The 12,145-nt window shown below is 36.8% G+C and overlaps 1 protein-coding gene across 32 annotated transcripts in view; it reads left to right on the plus strand.

Moving 5' to 3' along the window:
* RIMS2 (regulating synaptic membrane exocytosis 2) overlaps nt 1–12,145 on the plus strand; it is a 279,536-nt gene that overhangs the window by 245,450 nt on the left and 21,941 nt on the right. For all 32 annotated transcript variants that reach the window (XM_087931589.1, XM_087931590.1, XM_087931593.1 and 29 more), the window contains one exon: nt 2,387–2,628. In XM_087931589.1, the coding sequence (XP_087787715.1) occupies nt 2,387–2,628 (242 nt within the window). The remainder of the gene's footprint in view (nt 1–2,386; nt 2,629–12,145) is intronic.

Genomic DNA, 12,145 nt, shown 5'->3' on the forward strand with positions numbered 1-12,145 from the left:
AAGATCACCCAGTTGGCTTTGTGCCTAAAATGGGGCTAGAGCTCTCAGACACAGCGTTCTTCCCTGCACAAACTGGCTCTCAATCAGTGGTGTATTAACCATTAAGCAGACTAAGCATGTGCTTAGGGCACCAGGCCCAAAGGGGGCACCACAAAGTTGAGAATTATGTCTTCGTTTGTACAGTATGTGCCAAAGGAGGGGGCACCAAGATTTGTCAGTTAAGGGCACCAGTGAGCCTTAATCTGCCACTGCTCTCAGTCTATAATAGAATATACTGAAAAATGAACAATACCCTTGTCAATTGACAGGCACTCTTGTAAGCCTAAAACAATAATACAAATCACTTCCTAATAGAGATTACCGTATTTGTAAAAAGACAAAAATAGGATATGTTTAATTAGGAGTACTAACTCATAATTACTAATTTTACTAACTTCCCCAAAGGTTTTTCTACTTATTTCAAGCCTCTCCATGCCCTATTTTAAATCCATTATCAGAGTCATTGTTTTTAGTTGTTGTTATATACAACAATATATGTGTTAGTTTTTAACTCCCATCATAGTTGCTGATTACAGAAATCTTTTCCAGAAGCTTTCAATTTATTTAATAATATTGCTCAGCAGTATATCATGTTAGCTACTTGTATTATGATTTTGCTTATTTCATGTATTTTTGATGGTTTGTTGCCTTAAATTTAAAACATAGTAAAAATGGTTTTAAAATTTTTATGTCATTTTTATCCTTCAATTTCATTGGTTCAGCTGAATTTTTATGTTCAGTTTAGCTTAATATACAGTATTTCTCTTATAGGAAGCTTCGGTGTGTGTGTGTGTGTGTACATGTGTATATGTATGTGTGTGTGTAAAATCTAAAATTATAAATGTAATTGGGCTACATAAATATTCACTATAACAATTCTGAATGACAATGAATTTAAATAGGTTGGGGTGTTAAGGAAATGCAACTTTTTAACTGTGTTTTTTACACTCTTAAATACACTAAGTCTGCAAGTCTGCAACAGAATTCAAACTACTCATTTCAGTGTAGGTCTAGTGTACTTGTGCATATTCATACTAGCATGTTTTTCAGATCATCCTTATCTTTACACACTCTCCCTGCTTGTAAAAGTCTATTGAAGATAATCAGAATATTAACTGATTTGTTTGGTATAGATTCTGCCTTTCTTGCAGGAGGTCAAGAGAACGAACATACACAGCCTCCTCTTGTTTTTCCCACAAAAGTACACAAGAATTCAATTAATAATGCAACACAGTTTGCATATATGTACACCAAATTGAATTTTTGTCAATCCTTTATTAAATCTCCATCTCTGAGGGCCTGGACTAGAGATATTTGAGCAAAATAATGAAATATTTTATCCGAGATTGTTCATTGAGACATGCCAAGATAAATGTAATAAAAATAATATGCAGTTATTCAGCTGTTTATAAGAATAAACTAACTTTCTGTGAGGCATGAAAAGTATTTCTAAGCTGCAGCAATTTAGACTACAGATTAGGATGCACATTATATGATTGAATATGCATATAATGTTTAAAAATTACTTTCATGGATAATGTATTTATTTTGTTAGTCTTTTTCACCCTTTTTCACCTCAGCCCTCCCCAGGAAGTCTTTGGAAAGAAATACCCCTTTGCAGGAGTATGATTGCTTTGTGCTTCACTTCTGGGCCGAATCAGCTTCATACAGTTCAGCAGCTAGACTGGGCATGCCTCATTAGCAGCTGGAGCAAGAAATATGGCAACAATGCTCAGCTGGGTGGCAGGTGGACAAAAGGCCACTGATGGGGACAGATAGGTAGACGTGGGAGTTGCAATGACCCTGTGGTTGTATGTGCAGAAGGACTGGCAAGTGCCCAAACTTTGATCACATGATTACAGGCACACTGCAAAAGCCAGAACTTTACAACATCCCTTTATTCATCACCATAGTGACTTTGAACTGTCACTGAATGAATGGTCATAAGCCAAAGACTACATACACACCATCAGTGTATAGCCGATATTCATATATAAGAACAATACACTATAAACATACATGTTGTATTTCTTATATGGTTATAATATTACTGTTTAGTGTATCATAATAGCAATGCCAGAGCTTTTCAGTCAAATTTACAAATAAGTTTTGTAATGAGACAAAACAATAACAACAAAGTTATTGTACAATCAACTACAAAGAATCTTTTCAACTTTGATGACAAACCAATGTCTGTGTGCATTAATTGCTTCTCCCAAAAGTCATCCCAAACCTTCAGTCTGAAACCTTCTTTTACGGTCTTCTTATTTATTTATGTATTTATTTATTTATTAATTTATTTATTTTTTCCTTTTATGGCATTGTCTATCCATCTCCTGGCTGACAGTGTTTTCACATCTAAAATGCAAAGCAGACAGATTGGCGCTTCAGGACAGAACATAACTAAAAGCACCAGCATCAGTGGGGAGATGTATACCCTAGAGAAGAACGATGGCAGCCAATCTGATACAGCAGTGGGCACTGTGGGTGCAGGTGGCAAAAAACGGCGATCCAGTATTGGTGCTAAAATGGTAGCTATCGTGGGACTTTCACGGAAAAGCAGGAGCACCTCACAACTCAGCCAAACTGGTAGGATTAAAATTCCAGTTCCCATTCTTTTGTTGTGCGTGAACCTTAAGCTTATAATCTACATTTTTGAGTGAGGTTTAATGTAGTTCAGAATGTTTATGATTTATGAAAATGATTGTTCAGCATTTCTTTAGCACTACCGCAGTATTGGGGCTAAATGCAAATCTGAAGGTCTAAATTTAGAAAAGGAAGAAATGTTCTCTATTCATTGCCATTAGATGAAATGCACTGCTATAATGAATGCTTTATAAGAGTGTTTGCAGCATATTTCAAAACAAAAATGTTTATATACAAAAACAAAGTTTACAAACAAAAGCAAAAAATATATTTATAAATAATCCCTTTTCATCCAGTTTATTGTTAACACAGATTAATATTTAACTTCTGCTAAATATTAAAGATATTAGTTTATTTTTTAAACTTGTTTTTTAGCATGAATATTTAATTTTCAAATACAATGCCAAAGCAAATAATATAATGTATAAATCAATGTTACAAAATGGTCTATGAATTAAATAATCAAAGTAACTCTACAAAACATTTTAATTGAAAAAGTTCTCTGTAGGACACTGTTGCTTAATAAAGCATAATTGAGGTTTTTCCTACTTGATGTGCAAAGTTATATAACAATCTGAAATGGAGTTTTAAATAGCAATACTTTTCTTTGAACTGTCACGATGCAGTTATGGTATCTTAATCTCTCTATTGCATCCTTCACATGGCTCAACCCCTGTGAATGAATAACTCAAAATGTATTCCTCTTAGTGGTTTCAGTCAATCAGCATTTCATCACAATAAGCATAACTAAGTCTGGCTTTCAGTTGTTATTTATCATACATTCCAAGGAAGTGGTTGACTTGTATCCTAATTTCTGTTATATAGTAACATTATATAACATGGTGGTTGTTTGAATTAGAGAAGAATGGTTTGAGATAGATCGTACTAAGGACAATGCAAAGCTGCTTGGAGAATAGCCAGATATATAACTACTTCAGCTTAATAGTGCTAGCACTAAATAAAAAGCAATAATTGTCAGTTCCTCAAAATATATATTGTTATATCTATAAATACTAAATATTTGTACAGCAAAAGATGTACTTAATGACTTCAGTATAATGTTCTTGCAACTTCAATGTAACTATATGTGATGATGTATTCCTACTTTATCTGTTTATTTATATGAAGCATCTATAAGCATACAGGTGGTCCTTGAGTTACAATGGTAATTGGGACTGAAATGTTATGTGGTTACATAAATGCATCACTTAGCAATGGCAATCCCAACTCACCATTGCCATAGCTAATTGAATCCCACCAGATTTTAGGTGGAGGATACACCCTGATCCAGGCCACTTTCAGTTTGGTCTCTCCTGGCTCTGGGCCTCAGCAAGATAAGGGAATGCTTTCTCTTCAACTCCCCTAACTACTTTTCCCTGCCCCCTGCTGGTTCTGTACTTGGAAGACTTCTGAGATCTTGTGAGAATGTTCTCTGCAATTGGAAGAATTGTGTGGTCTTGGGGAAAAACACCCTGGCACAGCCAGCAGTGGCCTCACATAGGACTGGGCTGGTTGCACTTCATCAGCAGCAGGAGGAAGAAGATGGTGAAGATCAGCAGGAGGCAGCAAGGCCAACAAGACAAGTAGAGTGCAGAGCTGGAAACCTTCAGGATGGCAGGACAAGTGGAGCATCGGCAGCAAGTTGGTATTGCTCAGTCTTGAGGTGGCACTCAAAATGATGATTAAGTGATGCTGGATGAAACCAGCAACCTGTGGCAAATGGTGACCAGCTGAGACTGCTAAAGGCCCCAGGCTTTTACTTCAAACCCAATGAAGTAGGAGATGGCAAGGAGAGCTGCTCAACCAAAAGGATAGAGATCAGATGGAGATAGGCGGATGGGGGGAGTTGAAGTGCCCTTGTAGTAGTAAGTGTTGGTGAGCTGTCAAGTGCCTGAATTTTGATCACACCACCACAGGGATGTTGCGCAATCTGTAACTTTGGGCAAATATCAAAAGTCTCATTCGTTTAGTGCTGCCATAACTTCTAATAGTCGCTGAATGAATGGTCGGAACAGAAGGACCACCTGCAGTTATAATTTATGCTTATAAAATAATATCCTTTTTAATATAGATGAAAACATTGTATTTAGCAAGCTGCAGAACAAATGGTTCCCAATCCTTTCTCTGTCATGATTGTGGCCTGTTAGAATTGAGATTACCCGTATGCTTGACATAAACAGGGTTTTTAATTTTGAAGTATTAACTATGCAATATTCTGCTACTGCCATCATTATGCTAACTACAGCAACTTTTCTGTATGAATTCATAAGAACAAGTGATCAAGCAAAGTTCAGATGGAAATTGATGAATAGGCATTTTTGTATATGTGAATATTTTTGTCCTGCAGGTGTTTATGCTTAAAACAAAGTATTTGTAGAAATCGTATCATTTGACTGGCATTGGAGTGGAATGATAAGTACTGTACTTCAGAAGATAAATGCAGAAAATGAGGACGGTGACCTCGACAGAAATATGCAGGCAAAGAGGGCTGAAGCATTTTTTAAGCTCTGGAAAACAGGATAATATTTGAAAGAGACTTAGGCAAAGGTCTTCCTTATCTGCTACATTCACTAGAATATAAGAGGGTAACAATTACATTATATAGATAAAGCACAAAATATGTGTACTTGTCAAATTTTCAGAATGTTTCATTTTCTCTAGTTATTAGTTCCTTCTATTCTTTTCTGTATCTTCCTGAAACTTTGTATATACTTTTATGCATGTATCTCCTAGACTTTTCCTTTTCTAATTCTTCCTTTCTATTACTGTAATTCATGCATTTTGTCCCATATATTATTAATATAAATATTCTGTATAGATTGCTCTGCAATTTTAGAGAATTATATTTCAATGTCTGAGAAGGGCTAGTACTGAATAATAGCAGCATTGCAACTCACATCAAATATTGATTCCTAACTTGTATTATTTACAAGCCTGTATCAGAAGATGGGAATATGTCATTGTTAGCAAAGAAGTATTGAAAAAATCCTTTTGTTTTTATTAGTTTTTAACAGCAACTTTAATAAGCACTTGTGTGGTTTGCACATTTATATCATGGAGTTGGTTTACCACAGACACAAGAATATAATGGAGGAACCAGTCATTTAAATTGAATGAGTTATACTATATTCTATTTGCTTTATATCAGACGGAATGGGAGGAATAATTATTATCATCTCTGCTAAAAGTTTTGTGGTCTTTTAAGGGGAATGGTATTAGAATTGTGTCTCTCCTTTGCAATTCTTATTTAGAATTTTTATTTGAGTCTTAGAATGATAGGATAGATTTATCAAAAGATTTCAGAATCTTTATATTTAAATGCCATAATTCAGAAATGTATTTCTTTTGTCTCTTAAAGAAACGAATTAGTTTGCTTTAGATTTCTGATATCCAATTCTTATATGTGAACCTGAACGTATTGTAACAGTTTATATTTACTATATTTGCTGGAGACAGTTCCCCCCTCCCCAAATTATTTATCTATAAAATGGGATGGTGAAGGATTATCTTAGATTTGCTAGGAGTATAGTTAGCAATAGCAATAGCCCTTAGATTTATATACTGCTTTACAGTGCTTTACAGCCCTCTTTAAGCAGTTTACCCCCAACAATTTGGGTCCTAATTTTACCCACCTTGGAAGGATGGAAGGCTGAGTTAACCTTGAGCCTGGTGAGATTTGAACTGCCAAATTGCAGGCAATCGGCAGTCAGCAGAAGTAGCCTGCAGTACTGCACTCCATCGTGCCACTGTGGCAGTTAGGTAGGCAGATGATACTTTCTTTCTCATCTTCCTGGATTTATTGGTTGGGGATCCTACTAAATTGAAAATTATATAAGATAGATGTTTAAATATACTATCCATGTGTTCTGGGTAACAGGGTAACAATTACATATTTATATTTCTTGTTCCAAAAGTCTCCAGGGCCATTTTGGAGGATATTTCTGGAGTTCTTAGGGATGGGATAGGTTTCTTAAGCATCTACAAAGCTTAAGCCATTAACCCTGAAAATGCAAAGTTTCCTTAGGAGGGAAAAATAAAGCTTCTAAAAAATTTTCTCCTTGTAAACAATGAGATACGCTCAGGGCCTTTAAAGGAAAGACATCTTGCTATACTTTTTAAACTTTCTATAGTAAGAAATCACACCAAAAGAAATTTTTGATTTTACTATAGAATATTTATTTATCAAAATTTTGTTCATGGATGCTACACTGTTCTCTAATGAAACATTTAATGGGGCCCTTTGAATATAAACTGAAAAACATTCCCTTTCTATAATAATAACTTGGTAACTTTATCAAGCATTCCTTATGGCATAAAATTAGAGGAGGTGAAACATGATCAACAGCGGCAGGGGAGAAAAAAATTACCTTGCAAATTACTACTGATAAACATGAAGATCCAGAGCAAGATTATTTGGAAGACTAATAGGAGAAATGGACTAGCTTGTACTAACTGAAAGGTAACTCCAGCAATAGAAATGCAGAGAGAACAAACAAGAGAAAATTAAAGTAGGTAGTTTCAGTCAGGAATAGTGAGGGAGAAGAGATTGCCTCTGTGGTCCCTGTCTTGTGCAATGCTTTGGGTCCTCCTGTCCTACTTTTTAGCATCCATAAAGGAAAAGGTCATCTGACCACCTAGGACATGATATCATCACTGTTCTGCTCTTATCCAAGTAAACATTCAAGAAGAGATGTCATTGACCTCTTATCTTGGGGTGGGGGGTGGGAAGGAATCTGAAGACCTCTGGATGGAAGAGAATAGATTTCAGTTGAACACAAGCCATACAGTTACTGCTATTGTTTATACATTCCAGTTCTCAACATTAATACTAATGTTATCTCTGGACAGGCAAGTTCTACTTCTGAAGGAGTATATTTGTGGTCTGGGAACTTACTGGATTCACAGCTTTTTGAGCAGCAAGTGAAAGCAGTGGTTACAGAGACAATTGAACATTTCCCATTTGTGTAACTTTACCTGACAATAATAACAGCCACATTGCCACCACTATTGCAATGTGGCCCACAAATTTATATTATTTATATTTATTTATTTATATTCCATATTGTTCTGACCCAGGCTTAGCAGAACCAAGAAACAGACTCCTTGTCCTGAAAAACCTCCTCTTTATTTAGTTACTGCGAATTCATGGCATTCACACACAGAAAAGTCCTGGAAATAATCCTTCCAAGGGTTAAATGCAAGAACAGACCTTATCAGTCCTTGGATAATTGCCAGGCCGAGGGTTTCCAGTCACAAACCTGTAAATGAATTCCTGGCAAGGAGTCTCAGAGGCACAAAACACGATAAGCAAATCTTCATAATAATAAGCGAACTAATTGTCTCCTGCAACTACCACTCTCCTTTTGCTTCTATTTATTCCCCAGAGAGGCGTCATTCAGTGTCCATGTGTGCCTTTCTTTCCGAGTTGGCCCCTGTTCCTTAGCTGCTCTCCTCTCCTGACAGCTCTGTGCATATGCGCATCTGGAACAGGCTCCAGCTGTTCTTCTTTCCCACTTACCTCTGACTCTGTAAGTAGCTGGGAAATGTTGGATGGCCCTGCCCCTACCTCTGCTTCTGATGCAGAGCATCCATCAGATTCTTCCCCAGACTCCAGGACTTGCCCACATTTCTCCCCAATCTCCTTATCATCTGAGTCTGCCGCCAGCTCCGCTTTGTACACAATGCTTTAAAGTCTACTCAAATTACAATTAGTCCTGGATACAACACTGGATATTGCATGCATGTTACACCTATGCTGAAGGACTTTTGTGGGCTACCACAAAACCACCTGCCAGGTGGTTTCTAGGTACAGTGGTTTCTAGGTACTCTAGGTAAAGTGCTTATTCTATAAACTTGCTTATGGCTTGGCATCTGGGTACCTGTAGAACACTGAGGTATTCCAACAGGTGGAAACTGTCCCTAGTTCCCAATTCTTGGAAATGAAGGCAAGAAATTCTACTTTTCAATAGTAGCACCAATCATTTGGAACAATTTCCTATTTTCCTTCTTGAAGCTGCTGAAGAAGAATGCTGAAAACCAAATTATTCCAACTATCCTGTTTGTGTGTTCTGTAGCAGGTTCATCTTGCATTCTAACTAACAGGTGTTTTAGCTATCTTTTATTTGTAGAGTTGCCTTATTGTTATTTCTTAATGTTACTCTTATCTTTGTTTACTTGAACTTTGTGGTTTATTTTGTTATAAAAACATTTACTGCATTTCAAAATTTAACATGGATGTATTAATGTTTCCATGTCATGGAAGTTGCCAAGAATTCCTTGAATTGTGTCAGTATAGAAATGACATAAACAAATAAATAGTGCACTGTTGTTGTTTTTAGGAACAGTTCAAACAAACATTCTTGATCAGGAGCAGCTTCTGAAAAGTCTTTTCATGCAAGGAATGGTAAACCTAAAGTGGTTCCTGGCAAATCTGAGTTTGATTTGGGAAAGAAAATGAGGAAGCAGCTTCAACTGTCTACATTTTATGATTTCTTTTCAGAGTTGTGATGGCCTAAATAGATGTCTTTATTTTCAAACAATGAGCTAAGAAAAAATAACTCATATAAAAATTATTCAAATATGTTGTTGGTTTTTGTACTTCTCTTTCTGCTTCTGTTATTGGCAGGGACAGATACAGGAAATTCAAGATGACAAAGTCCTGCTGATGTTAAATGGAAATGTGCTAGTTCTTATTATTTTTATTTATAAAACATAGCTGCAGGAACTTTATGAATTATGACCCACATGGAAGTATGTGGATCATACTTCGTAAAGTCCCTGCAGCTATATTTGTGTACTTTCATAGTAACAACAAAATTCAGCTTTCTACAAAGCTTCCTGAAAGTCACTGGAGTCTCCAGAGGTTAAATAAATTCTTTTGCATAATTCATAGATTTATTTATCAAGCTTTTCTCCAGAAGCACAAAACAAATTATACAGGGATTGCCTTTTGCTTTAGGATTTCTCTTACAATGACTGACTTCAAATATATATATATATATATTATACAGGTAGTTCTTGACTTACAACCATTTATTTGTCTGTTGACTGTTAGGAGTTACAATAGTACTGAAAAAAGTGACTTATGACCAGCTTTCATACTTATGGCCAGCTTTCATACTTAAGACCATTGCAGCATCCCCATGGTCACGTGATCAAAATTTGGGCACTTGGCAACTGGCATGTATTTAAATTTGGGAGCATGTGATGCAATCACCATGTGTAACTTTCCCATCTGGCTTCCAACATGCAAAGTTAATGGGAGAAATCAGATTCACTTAATAGTCACATGATTTGCAGTGATTCACTTAATAACTGTGGCTAAAAAAGGTGGGCACGTAAAATGGGGAGTACAGCTCATTTAACAACTGTTTTGCTTAGCAATTGAAATTTTGAGCTCAATTGTGGTCCAAAGTCAAGGACTACCTGTACTGGCTTGGGCCAAAGAATTCAGATTCTTGCCAGAGGTAGCATTCAGCAGGTTCTGACAAATTCTGGAGAACTGGTAGCAGAAATCTGGAGTAGTTCGGAGAACTGGCAAATACCACCTCTGACTGGCCCCCCACCTCCATGTATTCTCTGCCTCTTGAGTCCCAGCTGATCGGCTGGGTCTTCTTTTGTTGCCCTGCACAAGGGAACGAAGCTGGAAATCAGGTTAGTGGGGTGGGGAAGGAATGGGATTTTGCAGTAACCTTCACCCAGGAGTAGGGAGGGAATGAAGATTTTGCAGTATCCTTCCCCTGCTATGCCCACCAAGACATGCCCAAAGAACCAGTAGTAAAAAAATTTGAATCCCACCACTGATTACTGCTTCAAATGTAAACAGTTTTTGATTGTTTTTTGCTCCAAAATGATAGGGAAGATATCTCTTCTGTGAATACTGTTGATATTATTATGGTTAATAAACTGAATTACTACCAGATGGTGACAGCTTTGCAACACAGAAACTTGTTGGAGTAATGGTTGTGTCACACAAGGATGCAACTTGTATTGGGCATAGAGCCATGGCAACCTCTGCTTCTCTATCGAAATAGCCATCCTTTACTTCCCTGCAAGAACTCCCTGAAGAAGGTGAAGTGCAGCAGTGTAGAGGAGCAAATTGATAGCAGAAGATACTTCCCTGAAGAAACTGTTCAATGTTTCAGCAGAGCAGTCAGGAAGACAGGTTCCCAAACACCTAGCAGCCTGGGTGGACTGTGGCTTGTTCTGCAAATCTCACAAGGTTGGGTGGTATGATGGCCTGGTGGATGAGAACATTGCCACTATCAAGAGTGGGGCACTAAAGAGGGGCCATTATTCATGCAGAGCCTTGGATATGTTTCTTTTCTGCAAGGTGACACACTGATGTGGAGGGTGGCCGGTGACAGTGGTCATATTTTCATTCCTACTGCTTTCACCACTAAATATTTTAGGAATGTGTTACTATGAAGAATGTTGTGAAAATAGCAGCTTAAAAATAATGATAAATACCCTTCATTAAAACAGACTACATTGATTTTAATTTAAGAAATTGCCATCTCTTCTGTTTTAATGGTAGCCTAGTAGTGCAAAATATCTGAAATATTTTGGTAAGCATTAATACACACTTGGCATAAACAAACTTAACATTCATTGACAAGAGTGAGTATACCATCGTGTTCTATCCAGCTTCTTATGCCTGGGCTAGCCTATACAGATTTTTTTCAGTTGATGAAGATGGCATCCTATATAGTGGATGTTGAAATCATGCAGTGACTGAAAGGTTGCAAAAATGAAGTGACCAAAGAGATGGAAGACTGAATTCCTATGATCAATCAAATGAAATGTTTATTGTCAATGCACAACATGTGTACACTGAAATTGAAAATATGAGCTATCTGTTTGAGTTTATAGTTAAAATGAATCACTGCATTTTACTTATATCATTTGCACAACCATATACTAGGAACATAGGAAACGGTCTTATACTGACTGAGATCCTTAACTTATCAATACTGGGGATGGGCCACCTTTTGTCAGAATCTCCTGACATCTCCTGAGAGAGAATGAGTACCCCAAAGACATCCAAACTGTGTTTTATAACCTCCTTAAATATTAAGAAAAAGTACACCTTACAGATTTCTGGAGAGGTAATTCCAGAGGGGTGGTACTACTGTTGAAAAGTAGTAGTAGTAGTAGTAGTAGTAGTAGTAGTAGTAGTAGTAGTACTTCTTCCTTGCATGTCATATGCAAGATGAACCTGCTACAGAACACACAAACAGGATATTGAGATAAGTGGCACATAAACAACAAACATTCTACTTGGAATAAGTAGCTTTACGGTTATTGGAAGTGAGATGGGACTTTATAGCTCAAAGTCATCACTTTGTGGTGTATCCAGAAGCCTGATGGTAACCATTGTAGAGTCCATAACTCTGGTGTTATATGTGAATAGCAGAGGACTCATCTGCCAACAAGTCATCATCTGTAATTTTTATCAACT

Source organism: Pseudonaja textilis, chromosome 3 (genome assembly GCF_049901715.1).
Source record: "Pseudonaja textilis isolate UNSWEBS1 chromosome 3, rPseTex1.2, whole genome shotgun sequence".
Taxonomy (NCBI): Eukaryota; Metazoa; Chordata; class Lepidosauria; order Squamata; family Elapidae; genus Pseudonaja; species Pseudonaja textilis.